The 23,963-nt window shown below is 36.9% G+C and overlaps 1 protein-coding gene across 4 annotated transcripts in view; it reads left to right on the forward strand.

Annotated features, from left to right (window-relative positions):
- Nucleotides 1-1,223: 1,223 nt before the first annotated feature.
- LOC140155417 (programmed cell death protein 10-like) overlaps nt 1,224-23,963 on the forward strand; it is a 41,075-nt gene continuing 18,335 nt past the window's right edge. For 2 of the 4 annotated variants that reach the window (XM_072178263.1, XM_072178260.1), the window contains exons 1-5: nt 1,224-1,370; nt 20,234-20,435; nt 21,154-21,325; nt 22,664-22,790; nt 23,370-23,460. In XM_072178263.1, the coding sequence (XP_072034364.1) occupies nt 20,358-20,435; nt 21,154-21,325; nt 22,664-22,790; nt 23,370-23,460 (468 nt within the window). In that variant the 5' untranslated portion in view covers nt 1,224-1,370; nt 20,234-20,357. Of the gene's footprint in view, nt 1,371-18,141; nt 18,253-19,553; nt 19,729-20,233; nt 20,436-21,153; nt 21,326-22,663; nt 22,791-23,369; nt 23,461-23,963 lie in introns of those variants that run through there. The other 2 variants (XM_072178261.1, XM_072178262.1) reach the window with 2 other exon arrangements.

Genomic DNA, 23,963 nt, shown 5'->3' on the forward strand with positions numbered 1-23,963 from the left:
TTTTAAAACGTTTTGTATGGAAACACACTACAAAAATATTTTTTTTAATGTTTTCAAAATGTTATTGAAAAATATTTTCTGCAAACATTTTTTGCCAAATATTTTGTCACCATTTAAATAATGATATGTTTGAGAATATTTGCAATAAGTTATCAATTTTTGTTTTGAATGTTATGAAAAAGTTGTATTCCCTTTATATAACCTTAACTTATATAACCCGACATTTAAACATTTTCTGGCAACTTTTCTAACCTTTTGCGAATGATGTCGAAAACTCGAAAACATTTTGTGTTTGCTGCAATGATTGAACATAATTCAAAATTGAATAACACAATAAAATAACAAAAATAATATTGCAAAAACAAATAGGCCTACTATACGTATTAGGCCTACTAAAAAGACGCATTCCCATTTGTATTAACAATTTTGAGAATTATTAAAGTGCTGAGTTTTAACCAAATTAAAAATCGCAAATCGCATTTTAATATAACATTTTTCTGCTAAATTGAATTGGTATTGTTTATTTTATTTGTATTCGTCTTAGGTTTTCAAGTTAGGCCTTAAGCTATAGTCATGCTGTTTGTGCGGATGTTAGGCCTATAATGTAAAAACGTTACCATTACAAATTCATATTTAGGCCTATAATAAAAAAATGTTTAATTTCTTTAATAAAGAAAGACCTTATATTCTTATAATATTATCATTATTTTGTTTATATTTTTATTATTGGTTTTTTAAAACTTGCCAGGTACCTGGCTGAATCACCTGGTAAAGTATTAAAGCGCGCCGCCATAGCTTAATTCCATGATCTTGAACCTATTTTTATCGATATACATCGATCACTTATCGGATTAAGTATTGGACACAATAGATGAAGTATTTGATTGACAAGGTTACCCCTGCGTCCCCTAGCCGCTTGTTAGATTTGTTTGTTGTATATTATAAAAGTTTTGAAGAAAATGAGGGCGTCGTGAAAAAAGGACACACGACCTTTGACCGGGCGACTCCACCCGACGGTGTTTTTACCAATTTCTATTAATCAAATTAAAAGTTGTGCTGTAAATTATACGCAAAATTAAGAATTACATTGCAAAACAAGGTACAGTAATGAAAGAAATATAACTTTTCCATTTTCAACGCTGCAGTATTTTGGAAATAATTTGTAGTTTTTAATGCATTATATTTGTAGATACTAATTTTCTAGAAACATGATTTTACGGTCACTGATCACGAAAAGTGTGTTGTTGACTATTAAAAATAGCATCTGTTTTTCTGTATTTTAAGCAATTTCCGTGTGTATTTTTCAACTTTCAGGAACATGGATGCGCTTACAGTAACCTAAACTTCATGTTTGTTTTATAATTTGGTCGGTAAGTACTTCAAAAGATTGAAATTTCAACCACTACTACGTGGTAAACATGGTAAAACGCATGAACGTAACGTCGTATTATCATGATTATAGCTAGTCCTGCCAGCAAAACTTCAGTCTTTATCATAATGACATCTACGGACCTGAAGTCATGCAGCGGTATATAGGGATGCACTGTACGTTTAAGAAATCCAAACTTCAAGCATCAAGAAATATACCTTGTATTTGTCAGTTTTACCTCAGAGATGCTGTAGACCCTCTCTACACAGACACAGTGTAGAAACATCACACAAGTCACCGCTGTTCTTGACCCGTAAGGCCAAGTAAAAAATAAAACATGTTTCACGTCCGCGTTTTCGAAAAAAAGGAGGAAGAGGGGGCTTTTTATTTTCTATTTTTTATCGCAAAATTGGTGTAAATACCCATACTTAAAGCTGTTTTAGTGTATACAATAATGCCGGGAAAAAGGAGGAGGCCCTTTTTTTTTTGTTGTTCTGAGAGTTACACCCCCTCTAATGATCACAAAACCTTCCTAAAATGTTTCTTGTATCTTAACAAAGGCCATAGAAAGCATCCCAACTTCCTAGACATATTTTTTGAAAAGTTATAACTGAATTTCAAAAAATAAAAAGATATTTGAGGAAACCTCAAAAAAGGAAGCGGGAGGGGCGTGAAACATGTTTATTTTTTATTTGGCCTAACTGAGTTCACGCGTTACGTCACATCCGCTTCTTATTTTCAGGCGCAAACTGATTGTGTTTTAGCCGAAAGTGTTGCACAGTCATAACAGGGCGCATCGGATCATAACTCATAATTAAGCCTCGAGATTACGTTTTACAGTCTATATATTGTTTTTATCAATAACAATGTTGATGTAATTATTAAATTTTGGTGGCTTATATCTTTTTACTTCATAAACTTTCTGATATCTAATATCCTCTTTAAAAAGAAGAATTTTGTGATTTTTTTGATATTTTTACACAAAACCACAATATTTATCGCTTTATATTTATCATTGGCGTGGTTTAGCGAAAAGAAATTTTGCGTTTTTATTAAAAACACCTTTTAACTTCACTATACAGTTTACGAAACCCCGGTAGCAGATTTTATTTTCTTGCACGAGTCGTAGATTCTTAGGCCTCATAAGTCACAATGCACGCGATGTACACTGTTTAACCCCGCACCGTCATGCCTAAAAAGCTAAACCTACCGTCATCACTGATCCCAGTATTTATTATTGATTGTTTTTATTATTGTTGATGCTACATGCTAGCCATGATGTACGTACTTGACGAGTTATGTACGGTACCACATCTGGGGATATGCGGGTGCAGCCGAATACCCGGCCCTGCAGCTAATCAGAGAAGATTCTCTGTCTGGCCCGATGTTGCAAACCTTAGACTAGACGCGCACATGTGTATTTTTTGCAACATGCAACGTGACCGTACGGAAACACGGGAGTGATCACAACGCAATAACACGTTAACGTTTTTGCTTTTATTTGCTATGACAGAAAAGCTGAACCATAAAACACAATTTTTGCAGTAAACATGCTCTTTATCAAGTGGAACTCTTAAATGAAAAGTTTGTTTGCCACTGCACTGCTTTCTTGGAAAGATCGCGGAAAGTCAGGAAGTAGGCCTATAAATTCATTGCATGAATGGATTCCAGTGCAGTGCATGATCGGGATATAAAAGCTGTGGATTTTAAATATTATTTATCTAGCTAGGCATATGAATAAGCAGTTTTCCAATCAAGTGAAATAATATTATTTGAAATACCCGGGGAAATACCATCGTCACACTTGGATCAATTTAGTAGGCCTACCTCTGGAATGAGGATATGCAAGCCTGCGGAAGTAAACCTCGACTTGTTTTCTTATCTTTGTTCATGACTTTGTTTTGACTCAATCGGGTCATGGATGACAATGCATATGGTTTGTTTGATTGTGACAATGGTAAGTAGAAAATACTTTTTGGAGCTGTCATTGTTGTTTTCTTTCTTGTGTCTTGTTTTGACCTCCTGAATTACTAGTTAGGACCTAGGCCTAAAGAATTTTCAACTGGTAGCATCTTTTTTCGCCTAGGCATGCTAGGCCTAAAGTCATCATGCCATGCATGCGGATGTCATAATTTTCGGCATGATGATGCCTGGACGGTGGTCAATCAAAAGTTATTTAACATGTTCAAGCTGTGATAAAAATCATACCGGTATTTGAAAAGGAGTTTGGTCATTTAACAAATCTGATTTTTTTTTTGGCACAGGCCTAATCATGATAATAATGTTTATGTTAATAACAGCTAAATTGGATTCATAATAATCCATAATTTTAAAACAAAGCAATCTGGGAAAGCAATGCTTAAATCCATCATGCGTGACCATACATGATAGTTTAAAGGCCGTAAAAAATAATGTCTTGGTCCTCGTCCAGAGGCAGTTCATGAATATTTTGTTTTGTTTTTAATGTGCGTAACTCCCCTATAAAGTAGACCTACCACAAAAAGTATAATTGTAAGTGATCCGTGTTCTCTATAAATAGGCCTAAACTTATTTTCATGCAGTTTTCTTAAAGTATCCCAAAGTCTAAAAATTGGTGAAAAATCAAAACAAAACCTGACAAATCCCAGAAATTGAGGAAGGTGGGGGCGAGAACCAAAACATTAATTTTATAATTATTCCTGCCAAGATAGAAAGTCAGTTTTCATTCGTTTGATTGGCTCATTTATTGGCTTTAAAAAATGACCAGAAAACTTTCCTGACAGTTTTTTCGGGGTCCAAAACGCAACTTAAAAGGTAAAACAAAAGAGGCTCTCTTCCAGAAGATGTTCACAAATTAATTACTGAGATGTTTTCAGGTGGTGTCTTTAATGTAAAATTCCTGAGCACGTTTAAGTAGCCCAGCCAGGCGGGGAAGGAAGCTTCCTCCTGTCACCCTGGGATACTAGCTGTCCTGATATTTAAAGAAATTAAAGCAATTGTGTTACCCATTTTTGACCATGTTCGTCAAAGTTTGAGAGTTGCCTCCCCCACCTCCTGCACACCTTCTGAAAAAGTGCTGGCTACGCCACTGTACCTTTTTGCTGTTTTATTCGTTTTTTGCCAACCGTTTCATTTCAAAAATACTAAATCACAATTTGAATGAATTGTCCTTCACTTTTTTAATGCAATTTACAAACAATTTTAATTTTTTTTACACTTTCGCAGTGATCACTGAATGGGTCTTTAGTCTGCGTCTAGGGAATAGGGATACATCATGTACATGCAAAATGTCAATTAAATATTATATAAACAAAACTGAATGCATCTGTAAACTGCATATCGGGCTGCAAAGTGCATACACACAGTGATATTGTTATATTTCACTATCATTTAATATAGGCCTACATAGGCCTACACGAATATGCACGTATAGGCCTACGTATACATTAGGGCACTATATAACAATAACATGTATATCGTCCAGGTTTTCTCAAAGTTTTTGCAATGTGTTTATTATAAACCAAGAACTTCTAAAATTTTGGTGTAGGCCTAATATAAAAGTGGTGGAGGCGGCAAACTGGGGGGGACAAGAAAAATATTGGGGAAATTCCCTCCCCGTAAGCGCCGCCACTGGGGAGGGGATAAAATTGTTAATGACCAAAAAAGTCACAACTGCGATGAATATTATTAAAAAAGACTGATACAATTTTAGCCTAAAGTGTATCGGTGGTGGGGGTGGGGTCATTATTTTTGTTGCAGAAATAGGGGGTCGCTATTTTATTGCTGCCGACTTTTTAATTTGGGACCCCCTCCAGCCCCCTAATGCCATATAAAATTAATGTCATGATTCTCGTTCCCTACCTCCTCAATTTCTGGGATTTGTCAGAAGTTTTTAGAATGTTCTAAATTTTTTAGACTTTGAAATACTTTAGCAAAAAGTTTATTAGAGAACATGGAATCATTTCCAAGACTTTTCATGGTAGGCCTACTCTAGGGGTTTATGCTTTTCGCATTAAAAAGGGGCTCCTCCTTTTTCCACAATTTGGAAAAAAGCGAAACTACTAACAAAGCTAATTTTGCACAAAAAAAACCTATCAAGTAGTAGGCCTAGTAAGTATTTACACATTTGTATCTAGATAGGCCTATCTGTCATATGAATAATATATGGAATAAAAGTCAGTTTAGTGGGCCTCTATTTTTTATGCCTCCACCGCGAGGCATACTGTTTTTGCAATGTCCGTGCTTCCGTCCTTCCGTGCTTCCGTGATTCCGTGCTTCCGTCCGGATGCTATATCTCGGGCATGGATGGGCGGATTGACTTCAGATTTTCAGGATAGGTGGGTCATGGTCAAAAACTCTGGCTACTTTTTTTTGGGTGTGGTTCAAGGTCATATACTGAGGTAAAAGGTCATTTGAGGTCAGGGGCCCATTTTCCTTATTTACCACTTTTCTCGGAGACTAGGGGTCGCATACGTTCCTCAAACTTGGTGGGTGGGTGCATCTTGACCCCAGACAGAACAAGTTTGTATTGGTTAGTGGGTCAAGGTCTTCTGAGGTCATGCAGGGGTCATTTGAGGTCAAATTAGCAAAAATAGTCATATGGCCATGAAACTTGGTAGGTACAGTCAACATTTAGAGCCAAATTTTTGGAAGGTCATTTTGGGGTCATTTGGGGTCACCTAGGGGTCATCTGAGGACAGATTAGTGAAAGCTGATGGAGGGGCTTGAGACGTGGGGGGTACAGTCAACATTTAGAGCCTAATATTTGGAAGGTCATTTTGGGGTCATCCAGGGGTCATCTGAGGTCAACTTAGTAAAAACTGTTGTATGGGCATGAAATTTGGTGGGTACAGTCAATATTTAGAGCCAAATTTTTGGAAGGTCATTTTGGGGTCATCCGAGGTCATCCAGGGTCATCTGAGGTCAAGATAGTAAAAACTGTTGTATGGGCATGAAATTTGGTGGATACAGTCAACATTTAGAGCCAAATTTTAGGAAGGTAATTTTGGGGTCACCAGGGGTCATCTGAGGTCAAATTAGTAAAAACTACTCTATGGGCATGAAACATGGAAGGTACAGTCAACATTTAGAGCCAATTTTTCGGAGGCGGTCATTTTGGGGTCATCCGGGGTCACCCAGGAGTCATTGGAAGGTTGTTTTGGGGTCATCCAGGTGTCATCTAAGGTCAAATTCAGTCTCCTCTTTTAGGCTTGAAGCTTTGTATCAACTTGTGAGTACCACATCACTCCCTTTGGTGGAGGCATCATGGTCGACGCTTTGCGTCGAAAACCGCGACATCTGAGAACCGCGGTCCATCTAGTTTATATAAACGTTTGTTATTTTTTGTCTTATAAATATGAGGGGGGATAAAAAAATTCAGACACTAAAAAGGGGAATCAAAAATATTTAGACCCTAAAAAAAAGGATCAAACAAGAATTTTTGTGTGTCCCAAGCACCAAAGTATTTTATAAACAGTTAAACACTCCCTAAATAACGCACTATTGTACACGGTCATTTGAGAACTTAAATAATCTGCTACCGTGATTTCAGCTTATAGATAAGCTTGTTTATATGTTAAATTTTTATTTAATTCAAATAAATATGAAATGTAAACCCCGCAAGGTAGTAAAAACCTGGCCACAAAATCACTCCGTTCGGGGACTACCGACTAACGTGTAGCGATCCTGTACATCGCGCAATGACGGATGCACGGACTTGGCGCAAATTAGACCTAGCATATTTACGAAATTTTTATCCCTAAAACGAAATTAAATACACCAATGGTTGCTCGAAATGTCTTCTTTTCAGCATACTGAATTAATTCTATCAATATGACGGGAAACCCCAGCTTAACAGCTTTTTTGTCTGCTCTCTTGAAGCTCTTGGTTACATGGACATCGCCATGTACACCCAGCGCTCTCGTGATAGTAAAAGCGACTCATGCGTTTATAGATAAGTCTACGCCAGCGCTGTAACTGAATTGTCGCTGCAGCGCGATATGAACAGCGGTGAAGTAGAATGCTGCTCAATATGATAAATCCAAATCATGAAAATTTGCAGAGCAACATTTTGACCACTTTTGCACTAAGTAAATTACTCCCATGCAGGTTGCAGGTTTTGCCAACTCCAGGAAAAAAGATGAGATCAATGTAGATCATTACTAGTACAGTGGGATTAAAATCATCAGTGCATGCCCAAACTCTGGTACAATGGGATTAAAATCATCAGTGCATGCCAAACTGTCCTTGAAGAGTTCCTCAGCTACATCCTTAGAGCCCAAAATGAGCCCACATATTGTGATGTTTCTTATTTGTGGAATAGATAGCAATAGAGTGAACTGTAACTCTAGGTACGACGAGTTACAGTTACTGGAACTAACGTCGTAGCCTGAGCGAGGTACTCACACCTTCGTCACTACGATTTCCACTGTCCTCCGTACGAAGGCCTGAGACTCCTGAGCATATCTGGTCCAGGGTACACATAAAATACCGCTTTTTCTCATAAATACCACTTCCTACCATTCCTCACGTAAAGATGAGACTTAAACAAAACATATTTGGTGCATGTTCATGATCAATGTTGAGTGATCATGTTCGTAAATTTTGAGCACATATAATTTGAGGATGTAAAAGACCAGACTCCACTTGTGACTGTTATCATCGCCGTGTTTTGAATTCTTCCTGATAAATAGATGCCATCAGTGTGACGTCATCACCGCGATGTGAGTTCACGGTGCCCGTTTTTACGTACGTAGGGCATTCATGGCCCTGAGGAAGGAACAGGGCCATGATGTTTAGGGCTAAACGTCGTAAATGAGTACCATTCGATGATCATGATCAGTGTTCGATTTTCATCTATTTTTTGTGAAGCAAAAACTGCTACTCACTTTCACATTTGAGTAGCAATTCCAAAATTGTGAGTAGCAATTACTTCCACCATATTTTGTGGATTTTTTTGTATACCTTTTACCTAGGCTTGTTATCGTTTCATTTTCCTTGGCGACATGTCGCCAAAACTCTGAATCCGACGTCGAATCTTTGTCGACAAACAAGTGAAAAATATAGTCTTTATAAAGCTTCCGAATTTAGCACTCAATGCGTTATTTGTGCATCCATGACGGCCGACGGTGGCGAATTCTACATGTATGACCGTAAAATAGCACTTGTTACCTGTACGAGCTGTGCCGAACTTTATCCTACCATATTTCCCTTGAATGATTTGACTTCTTCCAAACATTATTCTTTTTGGATGGCTTCATTTATTTGCTTTTTTCTCCTTTATTTTGAGGATTTATTACGATGATTTACAAGGTCAAATTAATTCAACAGTGAAAGCATGCAGCGATGATGTAATGATGTGTGCAGGGGACTCCCCAAAAAGTAGTTCAAAAGTGGTTCGGGGGAAGGACTTCGCTTCAATATGACTACATTGTATGTTATCATGAACCCAATCAACTCATTGCCGTATCATCTCACTTTTTAATTTATATTTAAATAAAACAGCTAAATAATAATCCATAGGCGGGCCAAGAAATATAATTACATAGATTACAAGCAGTATTAAAACATCAGCTTGCCCTCCCAGTGCCTACACGGTAATAATGGACTGACCCATGCGTTACGACATGATGAGTTCACACACGCCGCGCCGCGAGGTTGCATCCTCCATCTTCCGGGTCTTGGGGTCGTTCGCCATGTGCTAGCCCTGATGAGCAAGTCGGGAAACCCCATCAAAACGTATCTCAAACGTCGATCGTCATCACAGGGATTTCCCTTCACATCACATTGTTTATCAATTTGATCGGGAATCGCCAATTGCATGGTTAAACCTTTTACGTTGAAGTTTTAAAAAAACATTACAAACCTTAATTCGTTCAAATTTTATAAAAATAAACTTCTTGACCATAAACTTGCTTTAAAAATAATTGTATATGAAACAAAACCCATATTCAGAGAATAAAATCAGAACCAACATGAATAATAATACACGTGGCCTGGTGAGATCATCACCCGGCCCCCAGGACACAGGAGGCAAATGCCCAGGTAAACATGTTTCTAAATATGGCGTAATTGATACTTTCCCACGGTCGGTATGAATGAAGTTATGAATATTTAATGAGGGACTACCCCGGGAAGTACAAGGTCGCTTTCGTAAAGTTGTTTACCAAAATGTCTACTTTCAACGTCGCATGGGCAGAACCAGGTTCCAGCGGTTGTGTATGAATAATTACCGTAATGAGGAAAGCACCGGGAAAGTACCCGATGTGTGGTACCAGAAATTCAACTTTTCGTGGATATTTAATGGCCAATTCATTCTTGGAGTTATTTGAAAACAAAATGTGAATTGTTCTTGTTGTACTGTGATTTACTACAAAATACGGAGCATTTTACCAGTAATATGGAAAGTTATTTGCTAGTTGGCTGAGGGCTGAATGAGAGCCAACGCTAGCTATTGGTAAAAAGTTTTTAGCTTGGAGGTTTGGACGGCATTTTAGCTCGGATCATGGCAATTCTATTGGCGTTATCATGGTAGGCCTATACCCATCTAAGTGTAAACTAGCTACATATATTAATTGGCTTCCCTTTGTTTTTTGTAGCGTCATTTTGTCTGGATTGTGGCGCTCTTGGTTTGATATTTTTACTACTAATTACTAGCCGTACATGATTTATTCTTGATTACTATTTTGTCGACAGTGATAGCCTCTTATCGACTGTCGGAAAAATCTCAAAAAACTTCATTGTCGACACTACTGGCGACAGTAGCTCTGTCGATAACAAGCCTACTTTTACCTGATAATAGTCTCAGCTTTTACCATCGCAAAAACATTCCTACTTTCGCTAATCCAGGTAAATCGAACACTGATCATGATGATTTAAGCTTACATATCATTATTTTCATTAGACTGCGGAACTCAGTCTTCAATGATAGTCATTTATCTTTTCACTATTGGTCGTTATATAGTTCCAGTAACTGTAACTCGTCATACCTAGATGTAGATGTCATTATGTATATGATAAAGACTGAAGTCTTGCTGGCAGGACTAGTCGTTATATGACTAGCATATGAAGACTGAGTTCTAGACTTAGATCACCTTAAAGGGGGATCTGGATCAGGATCTGGACATTATCCTCTGAATAAACGGGTACCCGCATCGCATCAGAGTTGGTACAAACCAATGGATATGGATCATGTTGCCTTTAAAATTACTAGTGATGAACCGATCCACCCTAGATCGGAAATTGCCGATCCCCGATCCAAAAATGTTCAGATTGGCCCAATCCAGATCCAGATCCGATCCACGTTAGGGCTATTTTCCAACTCGGAATGAATGACGACCGTGACACTTTTGACACTTCGATGTATACTAGCATGCTCAGTAGCTCTCAGTAGTACAGTACATATATTTAGTATTTTACCTTGAAAGAATTATATCCCACGAAATAAGTCATTTGTACCGACTTGCGTAGTTGTAAACAAACATGTGTAGGCCTACCAATTAAGCTATGCACACAGCACGTGTAGCACACAATTCTAAGCTAGCGACGCAGCGCTAATCTGGTAAATTCTACCTTGCTTCTCAAACTTCGTTAACCCGTGTACCGCAGACACGGTGCGCAGTGGCATGCTTACGATAACAACAAGCTCACAGCGGTCACAAGTCATGTACGAGGCAGGGTTGATTATGTGATATAACACAAGGTTTATTGTTTCTTGAACTTTGTAACTATTGTGGGAACACGTCATGTACTTCAGTATTGATTAATTTCATCGTTTTTAACATCGTTCAGGTCGGAATATATCTTTTTTATCAAACAATGTTGGATCGGTTCACAGGATCGGTAATTGAGTGGATTTTTATTGATCCCGATCCACATCCGCTCTGGCCAATATCGGGCCGATCTGGATCGGTTTGTCACTAAAAATTACATAATATCAAATATCGTCCCCTTTATGCAGCTTTGTGAAAAAACGAGAGCATTTTCAGCGTAAATGTGAATAAATAACAAAATTTGCAATCCAATACCTTGGTATGCATGAACTGCATTCTGGGCAGGCAAGCAACAACATGTGCAGTAATTCTTGTTCGTCATGTGCTGTACGTGCATGGTTGCACTGACAACCAAGCTCCACCAGGTCCATGTTCTGATAGTATACTATTAATTATTATATACCTCATATATAGATTCCTCTCATCTGATTGGTTAAAAGTGGAGTCATTAAAATAGCTGCCCCCTTTTCTATCAAGATGGCGTCATACAACAACTGTGCCCGGGCACAGTTGATTCTATCCCGGAAAATAATTGGATATTCGCAACCCCAAATACACAGATCGCTCGTATACATTGCGCACCCACTATCGGCCGGCGTTGATTACGAGTGTTGTGTCTATCTCGGTCATAGTTCGCAATGAATTTGACCTCTCCTTGCTTAATGACGATCTTTCACCGGCCGCCGTAGTGAGTGCAGTGATTGTTTACAAAATGTTACATGTCAAGGATTTATACCTGCCAAATGTCACTTTTTAGACAAATTACTACGACCTGGAGACTCGGCAGTGTGTGATGTTAGCACAGAAAGCGGTAGGGTTGTTTTAGATTATGACATCGGTAGATATCGGTCCAAATTCTGCACCCTTGCTCTTGCATGCACTGTCATGCTGTGTGCATTTAAGCCTAAAGGCCTATGCAGTTAAAAGCTTGTAGGCCTTGTCAGTCAGGAAATCTTTTAACCAATCAAATGAGAAGAATCTATATTATTCGGTATATAAAACAAATATTGACTGCTTAATATTAGGGGCACAGTTTAAAATTATAGGCCCTCGGTGATGTCAAAACCATGACTATGCCCTCAGCTTCGCTTCGGGCATAGTCATGGTTTTGACATCACCGAGGGCCTATAATTTTAACTGTGCCCCTCATAGCAGTCAATATTTGTATACTATTAAAGTTGTGACATTTGATAGTATACTATTAATTACTATTGAAGTTGTGACATTTGTTTTCATATACCACTCCCCACCTCTCCCCCAATCCAAACCAGTTTTTTCATATATTCATATCGTTCATGATAGTTTTTTGTGTATAAATTATGGCATGGCATATGACAGAAAACACAATAAACGGCAAATCACCATAGCAATATGGCCAAGTGCAGTCCAAATATTTCTCAGCGACTGAAATAGAGTAGTAAGTATTGTTTATTATATGTACATGTATTTACATATTCGAAATAATTTCAGTTAATTCTGAAATATTTTGTCAATTTTATGGAGCTTAAGTCCAAATTTGTCCGTCCAAATGGACGGACAAAGTTAACATTTAAAAACGACTCAGCTTTTAGCATCTTAAGTTGGGTTATAATGTCAAAGTTATGAAATGTGCATCATGCATATAATAAATAAACATTCTGGCAGTGGTTGAAAAGCTATTTTTGATTTGTGAGGTTGTCTGGTTTGGCTGATGGACAGCTACAAAATTGACGATGCTATGGTGACACCAATTGTATAGGACACTTGTAGCATTAGCAGAAAAAATATTAGATGCTTTGGAGATCCTCAAATAGTTTTAAAACCTTTTCTTCACATTTTTGTTTACAATTTGTACATTTTCTCATACACCAGTAGGCCTATGTTAGAATATGTGTGTTTATTATTAGCAAAGATGAAAATATGATTTTAATTTTGCTATGGTGGCGTCCGTCCAAATAATTCCGTAACTATAGCACTTTTTATTTCTTGCGAGAAATGTAACTACAGTGTAGTCGGAAGATTTGAAACAAGATTGTCTTTTTCCAACATAGCGTGAAGTAGATGAAACAAAATATCAAGAGAAAGCAGCCAAGATATGTACAACCTTTGCCTACTCAGATACTCAAATCTGTCCGTCAATATTTTTATGAATTATAATTTGTAACAATAGCACAAACTGGTGCATTGTTTAGGGTTGAAATATGTGTAACTGGTGAAAAAATCTGGTCTGCATTTCATTTTAATGAGACAGGGTGACTGAATACAAAATTCATATGTGTGTGACTAATGTTAGGAAACTGACCAAAATAGTGCTATCACTACGTCTCTTTTGGACATACATTTATGCTAATGTGACAATTCCTGTGACGGAAACTGTGGTGACATTTTTTTGGACAGCATTTTGTCTGCATTGTCTGTCCAGCCATGAGTCTAATGATGTGAATGGATATTAAAATTACTTGTTCTTGTCAATAATATAGATTATTACTAAAAGAAAAGGTCTATTTTGTACAATACATTGCAAGTTAAATCAAGATATGTCCAAAATCTGGTCACCATAACACAATTTTGGGAATTGTAGGCAGCCAAATTTAAGGAAATGCATTTAAAATCAAAGAATTATACAAAGTTGCAATAAATTTTAAAGACATATTAATTTGAAAGATAAATAAATAAGAATTCTGCATGATATTAATAATAGTGATGATAGTTTCATACAAACAATGAGAAATACATCCAAAACTTGGTCTTGATAGCATAATTTGGGTTCTTTTAGGATTTAAATGCAACAAATACAGTAATCTACAAACACCATCTTGATCAAAAAGACAGTTTAGTTGTTGTTTTGGAATATACATACACAACACAAACATGGTTCAATAACATACTGAAAGTAAACAACCTGCACAAAGTAACAAATTATGTCCAACTTTTGTCACCGTAGCACTGTAAGTTTTTGGTGAAACTAATGAAACCATGGGTCAAAATGGTTATCATGGCTTCTATTCCATATAATTCATTAATTAACAATTGCAACATGTTTATAAAGCTATTAAATTATTGCAAAAAGTCATGTTTACTCAGGAGTTAATCAAAATTGCAAATGAAACAACTGCTAATGTGACAAATTAGCATTTTCCGTCCTTGACATGTCACCATTGCAAGTCATTTTTTGATTGCCAATCTAAATTGGACAAAAATAATGGAAAGTTATGAACATTGTGATTAGTTGTATTCATTTGCTACATTATAAACCTTACTACTTATCCCAATTATCTTTTACAATTAAATTAAAAAATGTTTTTGGTTTCCTATGCATTGCACACAATTTCTGAAAAAAGTGTCATATTAACAGGTCTTGGCAAAAAGTTATCTTTTTTTCACTTTTTATTGAAAGAATTCATGTATATCAACACATTAAAATAGTTTGCATTGGTCTGGGAACACTTTTAAAAAAGAACCTTGACTTGCCGTTTATTGTGTTTTCTGTCATATAGCCGATATTGAAAGCAAAACAGAAATGCCCTGACGACAATGCTGCATGCAAAATTTATTTCCTCTTGCAATATATACATTTCTAATGAATGTAAAAAGTTTGGGTTGAAAATGGAGAGAAAAAGAAACATGCCGCTACTGGGTATTGAACCAGGTACCTCTCGCACAAAAACATAACGCGCTATCCAACTGCGCCAAGCAGCCAGCTACAGCCATCTTTGAATTTTTAGAGCTTAATCAGAGATGCCAATCTTCCGTTTTTTCTATAAAAAAAAAAATTTAATTTTCAAAAAATATTTTTGGCCAAAAAAGCAAATTATAGGCCCTAAATTCAGGGGTGTGAAATCTCCTCTTTTAAGCTGAAATCCTCTTTTTTGGAAATTTCTTTGAAGCAAAATTTTAGCTTTTTCTTTCATTTTCAGCCCATTTTTAGCATATTTCGGTGCTTTTCCTCTTTTTTGAACAATGTTCCGCAGCGAGTACGCACTCATTATATTGTCACTTTTGGCCTTTAATGGCGTTTAGTATGAGATGAAACTTTCGTCACAATTTTTGTAGCCCTGAGCCCCTAGACCAAAATTATTGAGGGGCTAAAGCCCCCACAAGTCCTTCCTCGGTTCCTAAGCCTATGCAAGCGTGGGCACACCTGCAACCGTAGGCATCCACGCTTAAACAAAGACAGCGCAAATAATGTATAGTTTGTATACATTTACAACTCCACGTTGGGGGTTCAATACAAATCACAATTGCATAGCATGTTGTCGGGTGCTGGTAAGATACATGTAGGTCTACCGTGATTCAAGGTATCTTTATCAATCCACATTTTCATATAGTAGGCCTATGCAAAATGGGGTCCTTGTGTGCAGATACTTACAAACAGGGGTGTGTTTGCAATATATAACAAAATGTGTTTTAATTACACTTAAAAACCTTTTCAAAAATTGTAAAATACTACACGTGCTTGCTTGTTTATCCCAGTTCACTCATTCCCACTGTTATTTCCAATACTTATGTCAAACATTTATAATACCCTACATCATGCGCACTTTCTTTGGTACGCCCATTTCCTTTTTAAAGGAATTTTTATTTCAATAGAGGTCACTCACACCCCTGTAAATTACTTGTTATTCAAGGTCGGAAACCATAGAAATACTGCTACTTAAAAAAAATAGCCAATTTTATTTTACAAAGTTGGATAAAGTTGTACATTTTGATTACTTTTGCTTTTATTGAACAGTCAGGAACACATTGAATTAGTATATATTGCTAGCTGTTCAGTAGAAGTAAAAGTAATTAAAATGTACAACTTTATCCAACTTTGTAAACATAAATTGGCAATTTAGTACAGTAGCAGTATTTCTATAGTTAACCCCAAACGGAGACAATGACACACAAGGTAACAGCAATTTTTGGCAATACTTATTGGCCATAAGGATAGACAATAATTTTATTTTCATAAACAAAGATTTCAGCCATTATATCATTACAAGCAAAGGGTTTGTACACAACCCTGGAATGAAATCAGAAAGGATGGGATTCCAAGATAAAAGTAAAATACTCAACCCAATTTCTGTTCGACAGTAAACACCCAACTGAGGAATCATGAATCCCAAATCAAGCAAGTTCAAAAAGGGAAAAATCAAAAGGATGGGATTCCAAGATAAAAGTAAAAATACTCAGCCCAATTTCTGTTCTCCAGTAAACACCCGACCGGAGAATCTGAATCCCAATCGCAAATTCAAAGGGGAACTCCAGAATAAGAGCAAAGCTGCTCAACCCAATTTCTATTCTACAGTTAGCATTACTGAGGCGTGGAGCCCACAAATAACCCGACAAAGGGATTTTTATAATGGCCGAAACTTTCCACTCTATCAGCTTTTCATTATATAATTAGTGCATACAGTCGATTGCTCCGAAGGCACATTCCTTGGAGTTAAGCCTCGAGGTTTACCTGGAAGCTACAATGACTGATATTAATATGAAATATAGAGATACAGGTGCATATAAGTGGAAGATGCAAGATAAAAGAAAACAAACATCTCCTTGTTTAATACGTATGTATATAGCTTGTCCTCTAAGTATTATATGTAATTAAACATGACATGTTTAACTCTTGATCGATAAGTCTGTCTTCTGTGAGGACTCCTTTCTATGGTAGAATTTTTTGAAAACAGATCTGTTGTAATAATGCAATAAGCTGCAGTTAAATGTTATGCTGCTAATATAAAAAATAGCATTATAATGAATTTTGACCGCGCATGTCGGGAGCTTATCATTTATTTGCTATTTTATATCAGCAAGGATATTTGAGATTCCAAGATGAAAGCAAAATGCTCAACCCAATTTCTGTTCCACAGTAACACTACTGAGGAATCTGAATCCCAAAAGCAAATCCAGGGAAAATTAATACAAATCCTCATGGGCTTCCAAGATAAAAGTAAAAATACTCAACCCAATTTCTGTTCTTCAGTGAATACCCGACTGAAGAATCCAAATCCCATAAAAATTTTCTTTACCCATATAATTTTTTGTGCTCAAATAGCATGCCTAAAGGATGCTATATTATCATGCAACTATTTAATTTGTTTTCCTTAATTATGTAAGGAAAGCAGTACCTGCCTTTTTTAAAAACAACTTATGATTTGCTTGATATAAAGTTATGTGCTTGCATTAACATTTTTGACAAACACATAGGCTCCCCTTTAATTGGGAGAGGTGGGTGGGAATAAAAATTGTTTGTCTATATCCATTCTGGAAACCAATAATGTAATTAAAACAAATCACCACGACGGTGACACCTGCCTTTTTAAAAACAACTTATGATTTGCTTGATATAAAGTTATGTGCTTGCATTAACATTTTTGACAAACACATAGGCTCCCCTTTAATTGGGAGAGGTGGGTGGGAATAAAAATTGTTTGTCTATATCCATTCTGGAAACCAATAATGTAATTAAAACAAATCACCACGACGGTGACCAGCGCTGACGAGAGGGCAACTCTCATTGGTCAACACACGATGCTGTCACGCAGCTATGGCAACACCGGAAAACACAGACCCGATCGGTATGAACGGAATTGCTTCAGCGTGGGGTCAAATTTGTTTTCTTACCGTTTCACGTTAGAAAACTTTATTTCCAACATTGAATAACAATTGGCCAAAATTATTTTTTGAAAATTTAACATCATTTTTATATTGCGCATTATATATATCCATGTAGGCCATGTTATTAGGCCAAAAAAAATACTTTTGAGAATGTCTCTCATGTACAAAAGTATAGGAAACTGAACATTTAAAACCACTTTTTTGGGATGAAGGAAGCATTTTTTCAAAAAAGTTATGTTAAAAATGGTCCTTTGGGGTGCTAATTCTGCTAAAATTGCCTGGGCTTAGGTACCTAATTTGCATATTTTATGGTATAATTTTGAGAAAACAAGCCTTGAAGAAAATTACATGTATAATAGATATACTCTTCAAGGTTGTTATCTAGGCTTGTTTTCTCAAAATAACCTTATTTTTTAATCCATTTGTATGTAATTTTGCCCTCAGAAATGGTGTCTCCTACAGTGTACATGTAAAATGTGTACAAACCCTCTGGCTTCGCTCTGCATGCAGGTATAAACAGCTAGAACTAAAAAAGCTGTACTTTGGACAATTAAGGTGTGTTTAAAATAAACAATAGCTAGCAAATAATGTCCCTGACATGAGTGTTAATTGAATGTTCCATGAGGGCGAGATGGCCGAGCGGTCTAAGGCGCTGAGCCGTTGGCAGGGATAATACGATCTGCGTGGGTTCGAGCGTTTGGCTTGCCTTGGGTGATAATTCATTAACCTATCCCAAAATGTTCCTAGAAGGTCGGGAATCCTGCATTTATGTTCAGTTACTGTGAGGTTAGTGTATCAGATATATCTGAGAGTGTGAAGCAGGCTCTGCTTCGAACCAGTACATAGAATATAATTGTAGAATTCCTTCTCGCCCCCCATACACTACGTAGCACATGCAGATATACGTAGTGTATGAACGGTCACGTAAAGCTGGTGGTCCCGTATACAGGAAGAGTCAAATCCTGTGCACGTTAAGTGTCAGAGCTATTCGAAAAGAGAAGGGGGACCATCCCCGGTTCTGATATCTGTATTCACCTCCTCTAAGTTCCAGAGGACTTCCAGTTTAGCTCAAATGAGCTGCTTTAGGAAGTATAAGAAAGGAAAGGAAAGGAAATGTGGTGCAAAATGAAATGATGGCAACAAAACATCCTATGCATGGACAATTAAAAAAAGGGGGAAAAAATGCATTCCACAGTAGGTTTTCAGGAGCTTTAAGACTACATGTAACTATTTACTGTAACCACCTGGGTATAAGCCCACCTTCGGCTATAAGCCCACCCCCTATTTTTCAAAACATTCTGGGAACAAGGGTGCACTCAGGTACATGTATAAGCCCAGTACTTAATTTTGGCCAAGCTCTTAAACCAAATTAATGCTTTGCTCTCATATTTAAGAACAAATATAAAAAAATATCAGTTGATAATTAACATTCCACACATATAATTTTAAGAAATTGACATAAAAGATAGAAATTACTGGTACATTGGGCATATAAAAATGGGGTGATTGTTCTTATTTTTAAATTAGAGCACTGGCCCTTCCCCGGTTATAAGCCCACCCCCATTTTTAAAGTGAAATCTGCCATCTAGGGGGGTGGGCTTATACCAGAGTGGTTACGGTAATTAAGGTGGCCTTATGATACATCCTCCAGGAATCATTTTCAGACAATATCTTGGGATTATTGGGGCAGGGGCAGGGTGTTAATGTATCACTATTCAGCAAATTACTTCAGCGGTGTCCGTCTGCTCTGTCGGATTATTGCGTAAAAAGAACTAGATACAGGATGCTACGCAGCTCAACCAGCGAATGAGGGGGTGATGTGATGATGACGTGATTCAATGACAATTTAGCCATTGAATTGGGTTTGAACAAGGATTTCAAGCCATTCAGTTGTTGCCTTACACAACGCACATGATTTTTCAGGAGAAAAGCCGTGTTGGTTTTCAAAAGTCAAGCCATTGGCGAGTAGATAACATCCCAAGTCATCACAAACCAAAGCTTCCAGCATTTTATCAACAATGATCAAGAAAGGTAAATTAATCAGCAAAATAGTAGATCCAGTTGAGGAAATGATTAATGCATTCATGTGTCGAGCGAAATCGCTCAGGAGATGAGATTTCCTCAACTTGCTTTTACCTCAATTGATCGAGTATAAATTCAGCTTGTTAGAGCCAGGTCTAATGCGCCCACCTGTGATTACTGAAATGGTTATTCATAAAGTTTGTTCGGCTTATATAAGGCGGAAATTATTCGGCTTTTGTTGCTGCGCGCATCAATAAAGTCCCATCTCACATTTGCATAAATTCACATAAGCGTGTGCCAGTCACTCATTACGCAATGCACCACTATAGCAAAAATAATAGTTTCTCGATCATGAGAGTATGAATGTACTGCGTGCACTGCGCAAGTTTAGTGGAATGACACGATAGCGCGATCGATTGTGCACACACAGGAAATGCAGCGTGTGTGGTAGCCAAACAAACTTTAACAACAAGGCATTTATATTCGTATCATATTATTTTCTATTATATACTAGGCATCAGCACAACCAGAATAGAGGCAACTTTAATACCGGTTTAGGAGAATCTGACATCCAAAAGGTGATAAGCAAATCCAAATAAGATACCAGAGGCCATCTGGTTGCTAAGCAACACGTAAGCATGACAATGGATGGTGAAGATGGATCCACTGTTGTCTCTCTCCCTCTGCATATCATCTTGTTCCCAATTCTAGATGAAGTAAGTGTACACACAAACATATATGATATTAATGTAAAAAAATCCCTAGTATTGCTTTGGATATATTGATAAAATTTTCCCTGACCTTATTTCCACTTTTAATAGACCCTATGTAATATATCAACCGGAACGGTATAACAATTGATATGGCAGCCATGTTGAAGGGCAGTTCTAAGGTAGCTTAAGATGACAGGGGTCTCTAGATTGATTCCACAACCATTATACCTATCAGTATCACCTGTTTTATTGTATTATCATGCAAATTATATGGTACCTTATTCGCTGTCATAGTGCACGTTAGAATATGACAGTTGGCAGTTGCTAGGTCAACTAGCTCATACTTTCTTTGTTACGAACCAGTCATTAAAATGATTACAACACAAAGCCTATGGCATATCATAATTCGGAACAGATGTATGAGCCCAGGCTTGAACAACGTGCACTATGGCAGAGAATGGAGGGCATAATTTTATGTAAATGAGGATGACTCTAGCTGTGATGAGTGACATTGCATACAGTCTCCATGTTCAACAGTCCAGGACAGAATGCCTATTTGGTGGTAATTATTACCTGTAGGTGTATGTGTGTGAGGTAGACTTGTGTGTGGGCTTTTGGTATAAAATGTTTTATTTTTGTACATATAGGTATGTGTATGTAGATTTTCTATTCACACAACCCTACCAAGTGATGTTTCAAAACGTTTTTTTCTAATTATTAGCTTCAGCACACAGACCTTTCTGCAGCACAGACATTGAGGGCAGCATTCAGTAAGGTAGAACAGAAGAATCCAGGTTTCTCACAAGATTTTGTCAATGGTATCCTAAAGAATAAGTCACCGAGTGTGGATCTGACAGAGAGTCTACTTAAATTAGCAGCATATGATAGTGAAGGTAGGCTGATTGGTCAAGTAATGTAGTAGTATTTACTTTGCTCATGTGCGACTTCATTTAGCCATAGCTTTGGTCAACAATGACCATCATATTGTAAAGATAATAAGAAGAAGATAGAAAAGAAAACGAGCAAGGTACACCAACTTGATGTGGGGAAACATGTAAAATATAGACTAGACAATATGCAGGGGGGGGGGGCAAAACCAGCAAATGTAGGCATAGGAAGTAGGCAAAGTTCGATAGTCAAAAATTACCAGTTCCAAGGCTCACAAAAGTGCTAAACCTGCAAAAACAACAAGGATCAATGATGTAAATCACTGTGCACACTCTGTAAACCAAACAACCAATGCAGGTACCAAAACAGACAAAGTTCGATGGCCAAAAATTGCCAATTTCAGAGCCCACAGAAGTGTCAGCAAAACAGTACAAAAGTAACCTGGAGCAGACAAACAAAACCAAACAGACAAAAAAACAACCGACGTTTCGAGCAGATAAACTGCTCTTCTTCAGGGACAGACAACAAAATATAAAAGCAAACAACGAAAACTACATGCTGTAGTTTAAAAACAAATTCAAGTCAAAAACTGAAGGCAAGTTCAAATAGAACTCAGTAGCAAACAAGATAAGCTCAGAGCAAAATAAGCATGTCTTACTTCAATGAAGCACAGTTTACTAAGAAGAAGATACTTTCTTTTGTCGTACAGTTAATTAAGCTATGGTAAAAGACAATAACATTGTTTTAATCTCTTTGTATTTTACAACCTTTTTCCATGCGAGTCAAATAGAGAAATGACCTCAACCTAGGGAAGAGGAAGGAATTTGATATCTAGATCTTATTATTTTGAGTTTGGTAATGATGTCAGATATCGCACATCCTTATAGGGGCTCGGAGAGATTTCAACAAAATTGAGAAAACCTTGCCATATTTTGAAAATAAGAGACATGTCGTGAGTGTTGACTTATCTGCTATTGAACTATATTTGGAATAAAGTTCTAGATCCGGAATTTTATTACAAATGGATTTTTTGGACAAAAAAAAACTGAATTAAGTTTTTCATATACATGTACTCCTTAAAATTTGGACAAACATTGCGTTCATGGACTTTGATCAAAATTGAGGAGACAATGCTCTTTTGAGGACAAGAGGTGACTCTGTGTGTCCAAATTTGTTTAAAGATTATACCAAAAAGGATTGGAGAATTATTGTTTTTGCTGGGATATTTATTAAACTTTATATAAACTTCAATTTTGGACATATCCAGTGAAATCCTTTGATGTACAAATCACTTCATTTAGAGCTAACCAGCATCTATCTTTTTGAAAATTTGACACAAATAGAATACAGAATAACATTGGCGAGAGCCAGAGTTCCACAGTTAAATGAACAAGCAAGGAGATTGAAGCTGATTTTAGCCCGATTACCAGATGAAGCTAACGATAGACCCCAATTCCTTCAAACAATCAAGTAAGTGTGATAGTAAGCATTCATTCCTTGATAAAGGAGTATTTTGTGATTCTAGCATCCTATTTTTATGGAAAAAAAAGAATAATAATTAACTAATGTGTACAATACAAGTATATAAAATATGAAACTATATAAATAGTGTACCTGATTATTTTGACATGATTTATGCCGATAGCACACACAAAGTGCTGCATGATTTTGCCCAAAAGTGCTGGCAGTATACTCTTTCAGTGTCCATGCCTAACAAAGCACAATTGTAGATTTACCTTAGTGTTATGCAAGGCACAATCAAAGTTTTTTGTCTGTCCCCTTCAAATTTGGAAATAATGTCAAAAATAAAGACCCAATTGAAGCCATTTCGTAAACCATTTTTACACTTATTGCAATTATTCTTATCATTGTTTAAACAAAGAATGTACATATGTATGAGTAGAGTGGAGCATGGGCCAATTGAGCCCCTGTCTGAATCCGCTACTGCTATACATGGTTACTTTCAATAGTAGAGAATATCCATTGCCTAAGTAATTGATTGATTAATGATTGGTTAATGTAATCTTACCACATGTTACTCTATTGCAGAGATATAGCAAGTGCTATTAAAGATCTTTTAGAAGCAGTGAATGTAGTCTTCAAGAACAATGAGGCTTTCAGGAGACCAGAACACAAACGGGTAAGATATGCATTTCTTATTGCTCTGCGTGCTGGCCATGCTTCAACATAAAATGTCCTAAGTTTTGAGATATTTTTCCAAAATATCACAAGCTATCTTAAGAACCACTGAACCAATACTAGGCTTGTTTGTACTCATTTTAATGCATTTTTCATGCTGATTTCAAATATGGTCATGAAAATTTCCAGTCTTACATTTTTTAAATTGTTAAAAACCTATTTTAGCTTGTCATCTGCAATCAAGAGTTAAATTAGGACATTTTGTTGTGGCTTATTTTCAAAACTAAATTGTGTGCATGTAAGGTATGTTCCAGCTTTGTTGACACCTCTGTTACTTTAAGAGTGATTTGACGAGTCAGGTGCTCTGTTCAATTCTTTGCAAATCAGTGCTGTATTGATTGCAGATTTATTTGCTCCATTGCATTCACACACACAAACCTCCTCTGACAGTGAATGGAATTTGTCCAGCGTGACATCACGAGGTGTCACCATAGCTGGAACGTA

The sequence above is a fragment of the Amphiura filiformis genome, chromosome 6 (genome assembly GCF_039555335.1).
Source record: "Amphiura filiformis chromosome 6, Afil_fr2py, whole genome shotgun sequence".
NCBI classification, from domain to species: Eukaryota; Metazoa; Echinodermata; class Ophiuroidea; order Amphilepidida; family Amphiuridae; genus Amphiura; species Amphiura filiformis.